We start from the raw sequence: 15884 nt of genomic DNA on the forward strand, positions 1-15884 counted from the left end.
CCAAGGCGTCTGCGCTCCTGAACATAGACGCCCAATGGCTTAGGTAGGTTTAGCGTAGGACCCGCCTGACCTGAGACCACCTTGGCGCTTGGTAGGCGGGCACAGATGTGTTTTGATCAAAATATATTGGCTAAGTGTCTCAGATATTATCATATCAGAGTGAGGACTTTGTCCACATATAATGCTTGCATCTACTTTACTAAGTGCATTATTATCTTATTTCTGTGATTTTCTTCAATAATATGGCCAGGGACATCCGCAGATTTGTATATCATACCGTGCAGGATGTTTTTATCTTAGTTTTTTCTGTGATTTTTTTATACTGAAGAATATCTTTAGCTCTTTCAGGGTTTATAGGGAAAAAAGATTTATTTTTATAATAAAAAGCATACAAAATAAAATAGAAAAATGATCAAAAGTAACCAATGGAAAGTAAAATAAGAAGGTCATACACTAAATCCAAAGGAAAAAAAAAAAAAAATGTGTTTAATTCTGTGTTTAGTACACATAATTAAACACATTACTTTTTTTTTTCATTGGATTTTGTTTCAGACAATCTTATTTTACTTTCCTTTGGTTACTTTTGATCATTTTTCATTTATTAATTTTTTTGTATGTGTTTTGGGGGTATTTTAACAACAGATTCTGCAAAAAAAGGACAAAACACCAGTACAATACAGCAGTATTTTATCTGGAAGAATGTCAGAATTCATGCAGGGATCCATTGGGTGCTGGTGCTGTCCAGCTGATGCTGGATCCAGCAATGTCGGTTTCTGTGCCGCCAGTTACTGAAATAGAGCAACTTTCTGAACATTAGCTCAATAGTTGTGAATCGTAGATGAAAAAGGCGAATCACTCCCATCACTGTGTTTGTAGAGCCGCTGATAAGTAATAAACATAATGATCAGGACATTAGAATATTACAGCATCTGGATACCATTGAGTGTGTATGTGGATATTGCACAGTCACAGTGCTCAACTGGCTGTGAGGTGGCAAATTACACCATATAGGGTCAATATTTAGCCCACCATGTTATAGATGTATCGTTTTTTAGCGGTTAATATTTTATATATTATACTTTTTTTTTTTTCGTGTTTCACTCATTTTATCCGTATCCTTATTATATATTTTTGTAATAAAAATATTATTTAAAAAAATAAATGCATCTGTATACAGATAGTATAGTGCCCTCCAATATATATATATATTCTCATTTTGTGTGTGTATATATGGATGTGTGTGTGTGTATATATATATATATATATATATATATATATATATATATATATATGTACTGTATATACTCTCTTAATCTGGAAGGTGGTTACTTTTATACCAAGAAAGTGATTTGCACACATCCACTTATTTATTTATTTTAACCTCAGAAGAAAACATACATACGCTACAGCACAGTACATGCTCCAGAGCAGGGAGAGTTGTGTCAATCAACCCAAAACTGTAGGTTAGGCAAAGATCTCGACATCCTGCTGGAGCGATGCACCCCACAATGTAGTCCATCATGTACTGTACTGTAGGTGAGGCAGAGATCCCCACACACCTATGCTGGAGCTGAGAAGTTACCCTGAACACAGCGCTTTTAAATACTTCCATCAAGGATCAATAAAAAAATTATTATAATAATAATAATAATAATAATAGGTATATAGCTCTTTAACCCCTTCAGGACATAGCCATTTTTCACCTTAAAGGGGTTCTGCATTTTTTTTAGCCTGCCTTTAGCAGGACCCTGATCAGGCTTAGCTACACCATGATTAATATTAAATTAGATGGCCGGCTCAATGTATATTATATTATAAAGTATATAAGTATATTTACATGAATTTATAATATATTGTTCTTAGAATAAAGGATATATGTTTTATATATAGAGTCAGCCATCTAATTTAATATTAATTATAGCAGCTGAGTGGTGAAGCAGGCTGGGCCATATCCCGGTGAGCTTTCTCATTAGAAGTATATTCATTAGCTACAGTATACGGTACCATGGCAAGCCGGAAGCCTGTGACGACGTCCGGTTGCCATGGTAACCATCAGGACGCTGCCACAGCAGCACAGCGACCCGATGGGGAAGGGAGGGAGCTCCCTCCCTCTGTGAACCCGTCAAGCATCGGGTCACTGTAACGACACAGCAGCGGCCCGATGGGAGAGGGAGGGAGCTCCTTCCCTGTTAAACCTTTCCATACAGCGGGACCGCAGCATGGAAGGGGTTAAACAGCTAACATCAATTCCAGCACCGATGTCGGCCATTTCAAGCAGAGTGTCGGGGGGGGGGATCGCGCACCCATTTGGGATCTGCGTATTCGACAGCGTGTTCCAGTTCCTGCCAATATTCTGCAACTTCGCACAGCTATTGAAGAGGAGTGGACCAGCATTCCACAGGCCACAATCAACAACCTGATCAACTCTATGCGACAGAGATGTGTTGCACTGCGTGAGGCACATGGTGGCCACACCAGAATGGTGGTATCCAGTAAGGCAGAACTGTGCACATTTCAGAGTGGCCTTTTATTGTGGGCAGTCTAAGGCACACCTGTGCAATATTCATGCTGTCTAATCAGCATCTTGATATGCCACACCTGTGAGGTGGGATGGATTATCTCGGCAAAGGAGAAGTGCTCACTAACACAGATTTAGACAGCTCATCTCTTTACTAGGGTACCTTACTCTCAGCTCCGGTAACAGGCAGTGCGGGCGGCTCTCACTCACTGACGTCACGCGCCTGCGCCGCCTAGTGGGAGAAGCAGGCACGTGACGTCAGTGAGCGCCGCCCGCACTGCCTGTTACCGGAGATGAGAGTAAGGTACCCTAGTAAAGAGATGAGCGCTGATTTAAAGTTACGGATTACAGTTTATAAATCTATACTCCTGTGAGCGGAGGGGCCCTGTATATTCTAACCCCCAGGCAAGTGTCCCCGTCACCATGGGAACGCCTGGGGGTGAGAATATACCATCGGATCTGAGTATACCCGGCGTATAAGATGACCCCCGACTTTTAAAAATAATTTCTAGTGTTAGAAAGTCTTCTTATACGCCGGAAAATACGGTACATATTTAACAAGGTTCTGATCCCCACAGTCACAGTGTAGTGCACAGTACAAGCAGGGACAAATACTACGGTATAAAACTGTAGTTCCATGCGCCATCTGCTGTTTACAAACCCAAATTGCACCCTGAATTTTCTCACTACTGTTTGTACGCACTTCGTTCTCTAGAGAAACACGATATTGCTCTGCGCTCACGCGATTCCCCTGTGATCGCTAGCGCTGCTACATCTGTAGGCACACATGCACAGCAGCTTCCGTCCTGGACACCTCGTACCTGTGCTGCAGAGGTGGTCTTAACCCCTGGAAACGAACAGTATATAATGTGATGAAAAATGAATGAAGCCAGCAAAGGAGGCAATATGGACAATCATAATACATTAGTAAAGGCCTTGTATTACCTTTCTCTACATCATAAGTGCCATTTACCAAAGTGAGAAAACCTCTTTAAGGGTTCGCTTGAAAAATTTCATAATTACTAACTCGCAACTGTGTTACCCCCAATTGTTTGGATCCAGATTTCCATCTTTCTAGCAGTGGGAGCTGAGAATATGTATTCAGATCCGTCAGTGGCTCTGGAAATAGAGAAATGTGATGTCATCGCACTCGTATTTTCATTACACTTCAAAACAGGTATGTGCTTGAAGTATGATCCACCTACTCCCCTTCCCACATCATAGCGTCAAATGTGCAGAAGTGGAGATCTCTGGTACTGTTTTGTGGGGTCTTTGAATATTTCACATCCTAACTAGTGTTGAGCGAACTTCTGTTTTAAGTTTGGCATCTAAAGTTCGGCTTCCGGTTAGCGGAGAATCCCGATATGGATTCCGAATTCTGTTGTGGTCCGTGGTAGCGGAATCAATAGTGGCCGATTATTGATTCCGCTACCACGGACCACAACGGAATTCGGAATCCATATCGGGATCCTCCGCTAACCGGAAGCCGAACTTTAGACGCCGAACTTAAAACAGAAGTTCGCTCAACACTAATCCTAACCAAACTGTACCTGTTCAGTTTAGAGGGGGTTATCTAATCCCTATAATGATCCCCAGAATGCCTGGGCCCCTCCTCTAGAGCATACTTACCTGCTCCCCGGCACCCGTGGGTGACGCTGGGGAGGATGGTCACCATCGTGGCCTGCTATTGGCTGCTGCCCCGTCGCGGGATGTTTTGATCCACACAAAGTGGAGATGCAGTGGCGGCCGTGCAGGGATCCAGAGGCACGCGGGTGCCGGGGAGCTGGTAAGTATGCTCTAGAGGAGGAGCCTGGGCATTCTGGAGATCATTATAGGGATTGGATAACCCCTCCTCATGTAGGTGCTACAGGCAAAACCATAGGTAAAAGAGCTCTACAGTGCATGGGCACTACAAACAACATTATAGATCACAGCTTCCTGTGTATGACTGGCAAGGAGAAGATGGGTGGCAAAGGGCCGTTATCAAGATTGTGGCATTTTAGGCTACTTTCACACTGGCGTTTCTGGGTCCGCTTGTGAGATCTGTTTCAGGGCTCTCACAAGCGGCCCAAAACGGATCAGTTTAGCCCCAATGCATTCTGAATGGATAAGGATCCGATCAGAATCCATCAGTTTGGCTGCGTTTGTCTCCGTTCCGCTTTTGAGGCGGACACGCTGCTTGCAGCGTTTTGGTGTCCGCCTGACGATGCGGAGCCAAACGGATCCGTCCTGACTTACAATGTAAGTCAATGGGGACGGATCCGTTTTCACTGACACAATATGGTGCACTTGAAAACTGATCCGTCCCCCATTGACTTTCATTGTAAGTCAGGACAGATCCGTTTTTTTTTTAAAGAATAATGCAAACTGATCCGTTCTGAACGGATACAAGCGTTTGCCTTGTCGGAGCGGATCTGTCTGTGCAGATACAAGACGGATCCGCACCGGACACAGGTGTGAAAGTTGCCTTAATTATGAACATTCAGGAAGGAGATGCAATTCCCTTATCTGGCGTTTGGAGGTGCTGTCTGCCTCTTCCATTTCACAGGGGCTTCAGAAGAGCCCAACAGCGCCCCCCAACTCTGTTGTTGTCGTTTGTTGTTTCTCTAAAGACTATAGGGGAGATTTATCAAGACTGGTGTAAAGGAAAACTTACTTAGTTGCCCATAGAAACCAGATTCCACCTTTCATTTTCCAAAGGAACTCTAAAAAATTAAAGGTTGCTATGGGCAACTAAGTTTTCCTTTACACCAGTTTGGATAACTCCAGCTATGTGCAGTCCATACTGGTAGCTGTAAATGTCAAGACTTGTGATGAGACACTTGGGCAATCACAGGAGATTGCTACTAATGGAACCCTCCACCCCAAGTATGTCATTATTTCATGTTAAATTGTTACAAAGGAGCAAATTCACATTATGTCTTTTTAGCACTAGATCCTGTATTAGTGGGCGATAAAAGCGTATTTCTTCTGTAGTAAGTGATGACATAGCGCTGGTGTACAGTGCAGTCAATGGTGGGCACAGCAGCCTCTACACAGTGACGCCCCCCTGCCACGCACTATTCTGTGGCTTTTTCCTGCACAGTGTTACAATTCACTGTAGAGCGGGTGGCCGGGGGCACAAGTATGAAAGAGAAGAGCAAAAAAAGACCTCGAGCCCTTGTTTTTTTGAGAGTCATGGATCCAAAACATCGGACCCCCAGTGATTAGAATTTTTACAATATCATGGCGTATCCAAACAGCATAGTTATATGAACTCCTCTGCCCTCATCATGGGCAGTCGTGTAGAGATGCCACAGTACCTGACACGGAAGGTGTTTGCTTTTCCCGAAGGATCCCTTATTCTTTCACAGACTGCACCCACCAAGCTTACTGAAGGAATTGCAGTTTCATTCTGAAAGAGAGATCACATGCATATTTTTATATATCTACCATGGGTTAATTATACACCTATTAAGCTTCCTTAACGAGGTTCCCACTGAACTAAATACTAACTCTATAAAATGATATGCAGTGGGCTGCTCCCATAGTGAAGGCTGCAGCCCGAAATAATTTAATCAATTAAAAGGGCTTTCCGAGATTTAAATACTGATCGGTGGGGATCGACACCCTGGACCCCCGCTGATCAGATGTTTGAGAGGGCACCATAGCTCCTGTGAGCCTAGACTAGCTTGAATGACTTTGGTATTCCTATCTGCGTATTTAAAAACATTTTAAAATAGGAATCCAAAGTCCGATTTGGCACCGAGCCGGATTCCTATTTTAAAATGTTTTTAAATACGCAGATAGGAATACCAGAGTCATTCACCAAAGTCTCGCACAAATTCGACCGAGACAAAATTTTGCTACACGGAGCCCATAGATTTTAATGCTGTATGGAAACACCATTACAACGTTTTTTAACAAATAGACTTCGGATCTATGATCTAAAGCTCGATTCGCTCAAGCCTAGCAGTGGCCTTCTTCATGCTCATCAAGCACAGCGCCGTACATTTTATAGTGGCCATGCTTGGTATCGCACTCAGCCCCATACACTTTTAGGGTGTTGAGCTGCGTCTAGGCCACGTGACCGATGAACATTACATCCCATGTTCAGGGTACCATACCTTAGCTTCATCCCTCTTGGCCTGATAGAAGCTCATGATCTGTCCACGCAATGTGATGTAGTAGGAGTTCCAGAAGCCGGCTGGATTTTCCTATATGTAGTACATAGTTTTATACATAATATACATTAGAAGTGGGAAGGGTGAAGAATTGACTAGTAGAATCAATCCATATTTCCATAACCTACTATGTCACAAATACAATATTTTTAGCATTCAGATTTTAGGGTACATTCATACAACTGTGAAAAATGGATGTGTTCAGAACTATTGAAATTGAAGTCTACGGAGCTATTCACATGGCTGTTTTTTGAGAATATCCCACAGAATGAATACCTGTGGTAAGTCCTGATGCATGGACACTAATTATATCACCTGATCAATACTAAGGAAATCCTGAAAACATGACCGGTAGGTGGGTCCTGAGGACGGGAGTTGAGGAACCCTGGATTAGAAGAACGGAAAGCTAAACGGTGATGTGAACCCGGCCTTAGGCCGAATTCACACGGCCGTGTTCCGGGCTGGATTCCTGTTCAGAGCAGGAGTGCACTGCGTCATAGCAACCAATGATGCCGTGCGCTCCTGCTCTGAACAGGAATCTAGCCCGGCATACCACGGACCGCTCTCGGCCCTGTGCATTCGGCCTAACCTGTGAGAATTATTAGGTCTGTGTGAGTTGTCAGTCTCTGGTTGTTCCTATTCCCTCACAGCAAGCAGAGGGCATGCAAATGGTGAACAACTGAAACAAGTAGACACTATAGCAGAAAGCTGCATACTTTTTTTTTATAGTTTAATGTAGATTATATGTATATAGATTCTTGTATTTATATAATGCTAGATGCATATGTATATAATAAGAAGATATTGAGGATGGAGGATGCATGCTAACCACCTGCCTGCTGATGGCATAAGCTGCTGTGATCATTAGTTGTGGCCAGGCACGTCATCTATAATATACACAGATGAGATGAATGACGTGCACGTAATGGTGATCAGTCTCATACCTTTCCACCTGGCTGATGCGTCTGTTTGGTCTCCATAAATCCATTTATTATTTTATCAATGGAAGGACTCTGGGAAGAAAACATAAGGGAAAAAATGGAATAAGCCAAAACTACAGATCTGGTGCTGGGGCGCAGTTACTGTGTATAGTAAGACCGTGTAAACTTCGTCTTAAACTGCTCCAGATTTATCAAAGTGACGGATGCTGGATGATATACAGGTGAAACTCAAAATATTAGAATATTGTGCAAAAGTCCATTTATTTCAGTAATGCAAATTAAAAGGAATTGCATTAATGCAGCTTAAAATTTGTATTTTGTGAAAAGGTTCAATATTCTAGGCTTAATGTGTCACACTCTAGTCAGATAATTAATCCATACCCCCTGAGCAAAGGGGACCTGAGATTGTGACTTTGGGGTTTCATAAGCTGTAAGCCGTAATCATCCAAATTATAACAAGGCTTGGAATATCTCGCTTTGCATGTAATGAGTCTCTCATATGTTAGTTTCACCTTTTAAGTTGCATTACTGAAATAAATGAACTTTGCACGATATTCTCATTTTTCGAGTTTCACCTGTATATGTTGCATCTTTAGACTCTCCTTAGATAGTCTAGCAGTTGGCTTAAAAGGGGTTAGCAGGTTTCCTCAGGATGGGTCATCAATATCAGATCGTGGGGGGGCGACACCTGGCACCCCGCCAATCAGCTGTATGAAGAGAACGCAGCTCTCCTTAAATAGGAACAGGCAGTTGTGGTTACACTACTTCTCATTCAAGTGAATGGGACGGAGGAGATGTAATTACACTGCTCGTTGCTGTAATGTTGGCGGTGAGCAGGCAGTGAAGAGAAGGCAGCGCTCATACCAATGCTACGTTCTCTTCATACAGTTGATCAGCAGGGGTGTCAGGAGTCAGACCCATTTGATCTGATATTGATGACAGGTCATCAATATAGGAAATAGGGCAAGGCAACCTCTTTAATTTTACTCTAAACGTGCCAAAGTTTTGGCACAGGAAGCCCCTTTTCCGCTAAGCGACACCCCGTGTTGCATTTACAATGGAAAACCTACCCCAATGTGCCTTTACTACAAAGGGGGTAGCTTATCAAGCCATGTACAATGGTTTTCTGTGGAAATTTTAGCGCATTCTGGAGCTGCTCGCGCATGTCGGTGGATCAAACAACAACAAAAATCAGACTGCTCTCCAGAAGACTCTTCACCCATGAAGTGGCAAAGAGCGACGTTTCGGCTCATACATGAGCTTGAGAAAGGCTCATGTATGAGCCGAAACGTCGCTATTTGCCACTTCATGGGTGAATAAACACATTGACTTATTGAAGAGTCTTCTGGAGTGCAGTCCGATTTTTGTTCTATACAAGTGGGTAAGCACCTATTGCGATACTTGGACCTTGCACCCTCCTACTTTCCCTTTTTTCTTTTTGGATGGTGCTGCCGGTGTTTTTTTTCTTTTATATATATATATATATATATATATATATATATAAATAATTGTGCACATTTGTTTGTATCGTGTGAGGAGGGATGATGCAGTCATGATGTGATTTCTGCACTTACTGGTGACGTTGGTGTAGGTAGATCAGGTATTTTTGTTGGTCCACTTGACGAGTCCACATTAAGTTCTAGCAGAAGGTCAGGCTTCACCTCCTGCATAGGAAGGACATTTATCATCATGAGCATTTAAGTAGAAGCTGAGTTGGATGGTTAAAGGGATATTCCCATCTTAAACATTAAAGGGGTTGTCTCACTATCAGGTAGACAAAGTGAATACAAGGCACTAATGTATTGTGATTGTCCATATTGCCTCCTTTGCTGGCTGGATTCATTTTTCCACCATATCACACACTGCTTGTATCCAGAGGTTACAACCATCCTGCAATCCAATAGTGGTGGATGTGCTACTGTAGCACAACCCTTTAAATACTTCAAGGGAATATGTAATCAGAAAATGACAATTGTTTAACCCCTTCAATCACCAGTGACAGCCAAACGTCACAGTGGCTGAGGGAATGTATGGAGTGGGCTGCTGCTTTGAGCCCGCTCCATACACTGATGGTGCCAGTTGTATCATACAGCAGGCTCCGGCCGCAATAACTGGATACAGCAATGGCACCGAACCACATCATTTAACCCCTCAGGTGCCGTGATCGAAACCTGTGAGGTAAGGCAGAGTGCCTTCCGATCGGAGCCCCTACAGTGAAATGGTGGGGGTTCTGATCAGTTACCACTGCAGCCTGACCGCTTCTGAAGCTTACCAGGCCTGCCATGGTAAGCTTCCTGCTGCCCTGTGCACAAAGCACCGCTTAGCAGGGACAGTGTCAGAATCCTGTTTATCCCAATAGATCTCTATTAGGGTGAATAGGACAACCGATACACAGATCCCAGGTTCTAGCTCCCAGGGTGATCAAAAAGTTGTATGTACCACAAACAGGGTACCAATAAAAACTACATTTCGTCACGCCAAAAAAAAGCCCTCATTCAGCTGTTAATGGAAATATAAAAAGTTATGGCTGTCAGAAAATGGCGATGCAAAGAAAAAAATTTTTTTTAAAGGTTTTTATTTTTTTAAGGTAGTGCAAAAAAAAAAAAAAACTGTACAAGTTTGGTATCATTGGATTCGTATTCAGCCACAGCCATTTTCCAATAAAAGACATGGTAAATTAAAAGGTGCCCTTTAAAAAATATAACTTATCCCACAAAAAATAAGCCCTTACATGGCTATATAAATGGAAAATTTAAAAAGTTATGCAAAATGCAAAACCAAAAATAGGCCTGTACTTAATGCCTCATTCACACTTCAGTGTTTGGTCAGTGATTTCCATCAGTGATTTTGAGCCAAAACCAGATGCGGCTCTAAACACAGAACAGGAGCAGATATTTCCCTTACATTATGTCTGTGGAGGCTCCAATCCTGGTTTTGGCTCACAATCACTAATGGGAATCACTGACCAAACACCGATGTGTGAAAGAGGCTTAAAGGGCATCTGTCAGCAGGTTTGTCCCTATGACACTGGCTGACCTGTTACATGTGCGCTTGGCAGCTGAAGACATCTGTGTTGGTCCCATGTTCATATGTGCCCGCATTGCTGAGAAAAATTATGTTTTAATGTATGCAAATGAGCCTCAAGGAGCAACGGGGGCGTTGCCGTTACACCTAGAGGCTCCACAATTTATCCACTTTGACAGGGCCAGGGGAGGTGATGTTTTCATTGCCTGGTCCTATCAATCAAAGGGCAGAGGGTTCGGCAGTTGCAGAGAGAGCAGAGCCTCTAGGTGTAACGGAAACACCCACATTGCTCCTAGAGGCTCAGTTGCATATATTCAAACATAATTTATCTCATTTATCAGCATTAAATCAAGTTTACCCAAAACAAAATGCCCCATATTCTCAAATCAAAAATGACATTACCAAAGTTGTGACAGGTGGTGTCTCAGGAATCAAGGCAGAGAGAACTGGGACTTTTGGAAGTTCAGCCAATGGCTTCCTCTCCTGCAGAGTGAACAGACATAAAGAACATGTACAAATTAGACTACTTTCACATCTGTGTTTTCCTTTCCGGTTTGAATAATACAACCGCTGCATCTGTTCAGAACAGATCCGGTTGTATTATATTGAAAGTGAACATGCTGGATCCAGCATCAATGGGAGCTGGACAAGTTTCTTTCGTGTCCGAAAAAAAAAACAGATCCAGCACCATTGACTTACATAGTTTTTGATGCCAGATCCGACATGTTCAGTTTCCCATGCAAGCAGCGTTTTTGTGTGCGTCATGAGAACACAACTAAACGGAGCAGAATGCATTCTGGAGCACTCCATTCCGGTTTCTTCAGTTTTGTCCACATTGACAATGAATGGGGACAAAACCGAAGCGTTTTCTTCTGGTTTTGAGATCCTCAAATCAATGAAACTCTACATACCACAACAGCGCTGTGTACTTTTCCTGAGGACAGGTCAGAATTAAGTGACAGTAGTGTTGAAGAATTTATTGGTTTCACAAAGGATTTTTCCTCAGGTTGGTACTTGGTGTCCTCTAAAGTAATTAAGGGTGTATTGTCTAGGATGTCCTCTGCAATTGGCACTTTTAAGCTTTGGTATGTCTGCACTGAAGACAGTGGTTGCTGAGAAGCAGACAAGGTTGGTTGGGATTCAGTTAATCTAATAGGGTTTTCCAAAATTGGGATCTGGAGATCAAGAAGATTTGGGGTAACCAATGGCTGTGGCCTTTGTTCGGTTACAGTTTTGTTGCTGTTTACATCCAAGTTGTCCAGTAAGCCACCAGAAATCACCAAACTGTTCTGGGGTGTGGTGCTCAGCGTTTCCATGGGAGGTCTACTGGACAGGCCTGTACCCCTTGCACTCCCCAGTCTTTGGGGAAATACTCTTCTGTCTGATGGCTTCCTCTTTAGAGAAGGTACTCTGATGAAGGTTTCAGGTTTCTTCTGTCCCTTTTCTTCAAAGTCAATTTGCGTAAACAGTTTCTGTTCTCTCTAAGAAAGATACAAGACATATAAAGCATGAGTACTTTTCTCGATGTACGATTACTGTCTGATTACCAGAACAGACACCCTATGCCCCTGTTCTTCCTAGAAGCAAGACCACATTGAGGAGAAATCTGAACGGCTTGATGGTCACTCTTGTGTGCTGACACCCCATTCAATGTATGATCACAGTCTGATGTCCCCAAAAATCTGTAGAACAGACATCCTATGGCAACAATGTACATAGGTGTATATTAATTGTGGCAGAATAAATTAAGGAGAGACAATGAGAGTCCTGATTACCCCATCCACACCCCGGGATTGACACCTTCATAATAAGCAGACCGTGAGACAAATGACCAAAGAAAAGCTAGAAATAAAAATCGCCTTAGGGCGCTTTCACATCACCGTTATTTTTCTGTTCTTCTGATCAGTCAGTGCCAGGACCTACTAATGTGATATAATAATACCCTATCCTGAGGACAAGTCAACCTGATCTTTTCCAGGTTATGCCCTTTAATCGCTCCCTCTAGGCAGTCAAATACACAGTATATCAGCACCCTGCAGTCCAGAACATTATACAAACGATAGCTAAGGCTACTTTCACACTTGCGTTTTGGGCGGATCCATCATGGATCTGCAAAAACGGATCCGTTACAATAATAGAACCGCATGCATCCATCATGAAGGGATCCGGTTGTATTATCTGTAACATAGCCAAGACGGATCCGTCATGAACTCCATTGAAAGTCAATGGGGGCGGATACGTTTTCTGTTGTGCCAGAGAAAACAGATCCACCCCCATTGACTTACATTGTGTGCCAGGACGGATCCGTTTGGCTCAGTTTCGTCAAGCGGACAGCAAAACGCTGCAGGCAACGTTTTGGTGTCCGCCTCCAGGGCCGAATGGAGACTGATCGGAGGTAAACTGATGCATTCTGAGTGGATCCTTTTCCATTCAGAATGTTCTAGGGCAAAACTGATCCGTTTTGAACCGCTTGTGAGATCCCATGACGGATCTCACAAACGGAAAGCCAAAACGCCATTGTGAAAGTAGCCTAATACAGGTGCACAGGCCACTCCTGTCACTATGCTGAAGAAACTGGTGGGACATAATAAGCACCAGGCAGCTGAAGGTGACTGCCAGTCATTCGCTGGGCCGGGGATATACAGCCTAAATCATGCCAAACATACCTTTGTTTTTCTCTTTAGCATCTGAAATTTCTCCTCTTGGGCTGCTAGCATCTTTTCAAATTCCTCTTGTTTCTTCATGAGGACCTCCACGTGTGGCACAGAGTCCTAGCAAGAGGAATAACATTAATAAAAGCTTGTAAACGTGTATTCCTTACTAAGCGTTAACCTCCTCAGGATCAGTACGTTGTTGGCCTTCAGGACCACACACAATAATTTCACTTTTCACCTCTGCATGCTGGCACGGTTTTATTTTTGCATCAGTGCACCAACATGTGGTCTTGTTTTCTGCAGAACAAGCTGTAGCTTCTATGCATACCATATTTACATCCCTATATGTTGTATAATTTTGGAATGACAAGTGAAAAAATATTTTAAAAAATGTTAAGGTCAGCAACGAACAGCGTAAACAAGACAAAAACCGTGAAATAAGTGTATATATTTATAGTACATACTGCAAAGAAAAAGGCTCCCATAGGCTGATTTTAATTAGTGTGAGTATATAGCTTAGCCTGCTCCCCCTCACTCACTGGAAGCCATTTGGCACCAGGAGAGGTATAGTGTGGACTCTCATTGCATTCTTTGGTGGCCATTTGGCACCAGGAGTGGTGTGGAGTGGGCCCGGCATGCATGTTGGTACCTGCATTCCTTGGATATAATGGAGGCCATTTTGGCACCAAAGATGACAGAAATTAAAGCAGGCCCAGCATGCATGTGGAACCTACACTCCCTGAATTGTATGGTAGCTGTCATGGCACATAAAGGGTAGAATTTAGTGTTAGGAACCCGTCTTACAGAGATCGCCTTGACGTGCGGCAGATGGGCTCAAATAATTTTGAGTATAGCATTAGCAATTATTATGCATTTTTGCAGTTTTAGAGAGCTGTTGTATTGCCTGTTTTGTTTTACAATATTTATAGTACATGTTATGGTTATAAGCATACCAATATGTGAAAGGTACTTTCACACTTGCGGCAGGACGGATCCAACAGGCTGTTCACCCTGTCGGATCCGTCCTTCCGCTATTTTGCCGTGCCGCCGGACCACCGCTCCGTCCCCATTGACTATAATGGGGACAGGGCGGAGCTCCGGCGCAGTACAGCAGTTCGCGGTGAGAGGCTGCCGGACTAAAAAGTCGGACATGCAGGACTTTTAGTCCGGCGGCCTTTCGCAGTGCATTGCCGTGCTGCGCCAGAGTTCCCCCCTCGTCCCTATTATAGTCAATGGGGACGGAGCGGCGGTCCGGCGGCACGGCGAAATAGCGGAAGGACGGATCCGACAGGGTGAACAGCCTGTAGAGTATTCCAAGACACGAGGTCTTCTTTAATCTTGCGATATAGAGGCAGGTAGTTCATTTTGTAAACTGAGTCAATTGATGTGGGCAGTTGTGTTCCTAAATATGGGATATGATGAGGTTTGCACTGAAACTGGAAGTTTCGTAACATGAGGGATTTAGTAGGGGGCGTGACGTTGCATAAGAGAAGCTCCGATTTAGTATGATTAATCTTAAGGCCTGAAGTCATTAGAGAGGGCAAGGATATAATGGACAATAGGATATCGTCTGCAAAAAGGTTTAGCTTATATTCCTTCCCTCCAACTGAGATACCGGTAATATCCGGGTGAGCTCTTATGTGGGTAGCTAGGGGTTCCATTGCAAAGCAAATTGGGTCGGGGATAGAGGGCATGGTTTTGGCAGAGATTCTCTCTGCAGACAAATACAGCATTCCCTACTCTTGGAGGCTGAATGAATCCCTCTTAACTGCTGCCGCCAATACTTGATCTCTCACCTCCGGGTAGTGGAACTTGAGGACAATGTCCCTTGGTAGGTCTGCGGAGCGGGGTTTACCCAGAGCTCTATGAACTCTATCTATTCACAGCTGTGCCGGCTCAGCTTGGGGTAGAAGGGCCCCAAACAGAGTGGTCATGGTGGTTTGCAGATCCTGGAATGTTTCAGGGAGGCCTCTGACCCGTAGATTCCCTCTTCTGGATCTATTCTCCAGGTCTTCTATTTTTAGCTCCAGAGCGGCTAACTGTGCGGCATGGGAGTTGATTTCCTCCCTGTCAGCGCCTATGGAATCAGATATGTCGTCAGTCCGCGACTCTAGCTCAGAGACTCGGTTCCCCAAGTCCTGGATTTGGCCGGAAAACTCCTCCACCGCCTGAGAGAGCTCCGCTTTAAACAGGGAAGCTATGTTTTTATATAGCGATGCCTGGCCCGGATCGTGATGTTAGGGCCCGATGAGTGTCCACCATCAGTGGATGAGGTGGGACTGGCAGGAGATGAGGTAGCGTCCGCCATGACAGTTTCTCTGGAGTGCCGAAACATCTCCGGTAAAGTCTGCGACGGAGCAGGCGTACCCGCGATTTTGTTTCTCCCTTTGTTGCGGGTCATCTTCGGGGTCCCCTGCATCTGTTTAAAAGGCTGTTGGAGCCATGAGGACGGCGCTGAGTACGGGATAATTTCGGCGTGCGGAGCTCACTGAGGCATGTCCTCGCACGCATACGCTCCCGCATTGACGTATTTTAGATAAAACTCTAGTACTGCTTATCAAATCAAAATATATCCTCTAAAATC

The 15884-nt window shown here is 43.8% G+C and overlaps 1 protein-coding gene across 1 annotated transcript in view; it reads right to left on the reverse strand.

Moving 5' to 3' along the window:
- Positions 1-15884, reverse strand: part of SPTBN5 (spectrin beta, non-erythrocytic 5) — a 255561-nt gene that overhangs the window by 13000 nt on the left and 226677 nt on the right. The window contains exons 60-67 of the mRNA XM_040412759.1: positions 13313-13417; positions 11558-12127; positions 11049-11129; positions 9197-9286; positions 7626-7694; positions 6625-6714; positions 5821-5912; positions 3561-3637 (exon numbers count right to left, since the gene is read on the reverse strand). Of these exons, the coding sequence (XP_040268693.1) occupies positions 3561-3637; positions 5821-5912; positions 6625-6714; positions 7626-7694; positions 9197-9286; positions 11049-11129; positions 11558-12127; positions 13313-13417 (1174 nt within the window). The remainder of the gene's footprint in view (positions 1-3560; positions 3638-5820; positions 5913-6624; positions 6715-7625; positions 7695-9196; positions 9287-11048; positions 11130-11557; positions 12128-13312; positions 13418-15884) is intronic.

This window comes from Bufo bufo, chromosome 11 (assembly GCF_905171765.1).
Source record: "Bufo bufo chromosome 11, aBufBuf1.1, whole genome shotgun sequence".
Classification (NCBI taxonomy): domain Eukaryota; kingdom Metazoa; phylum Chordata; class Amphibia; order Anura; family Bufonidae; genus Bufo; species Bufo bufo.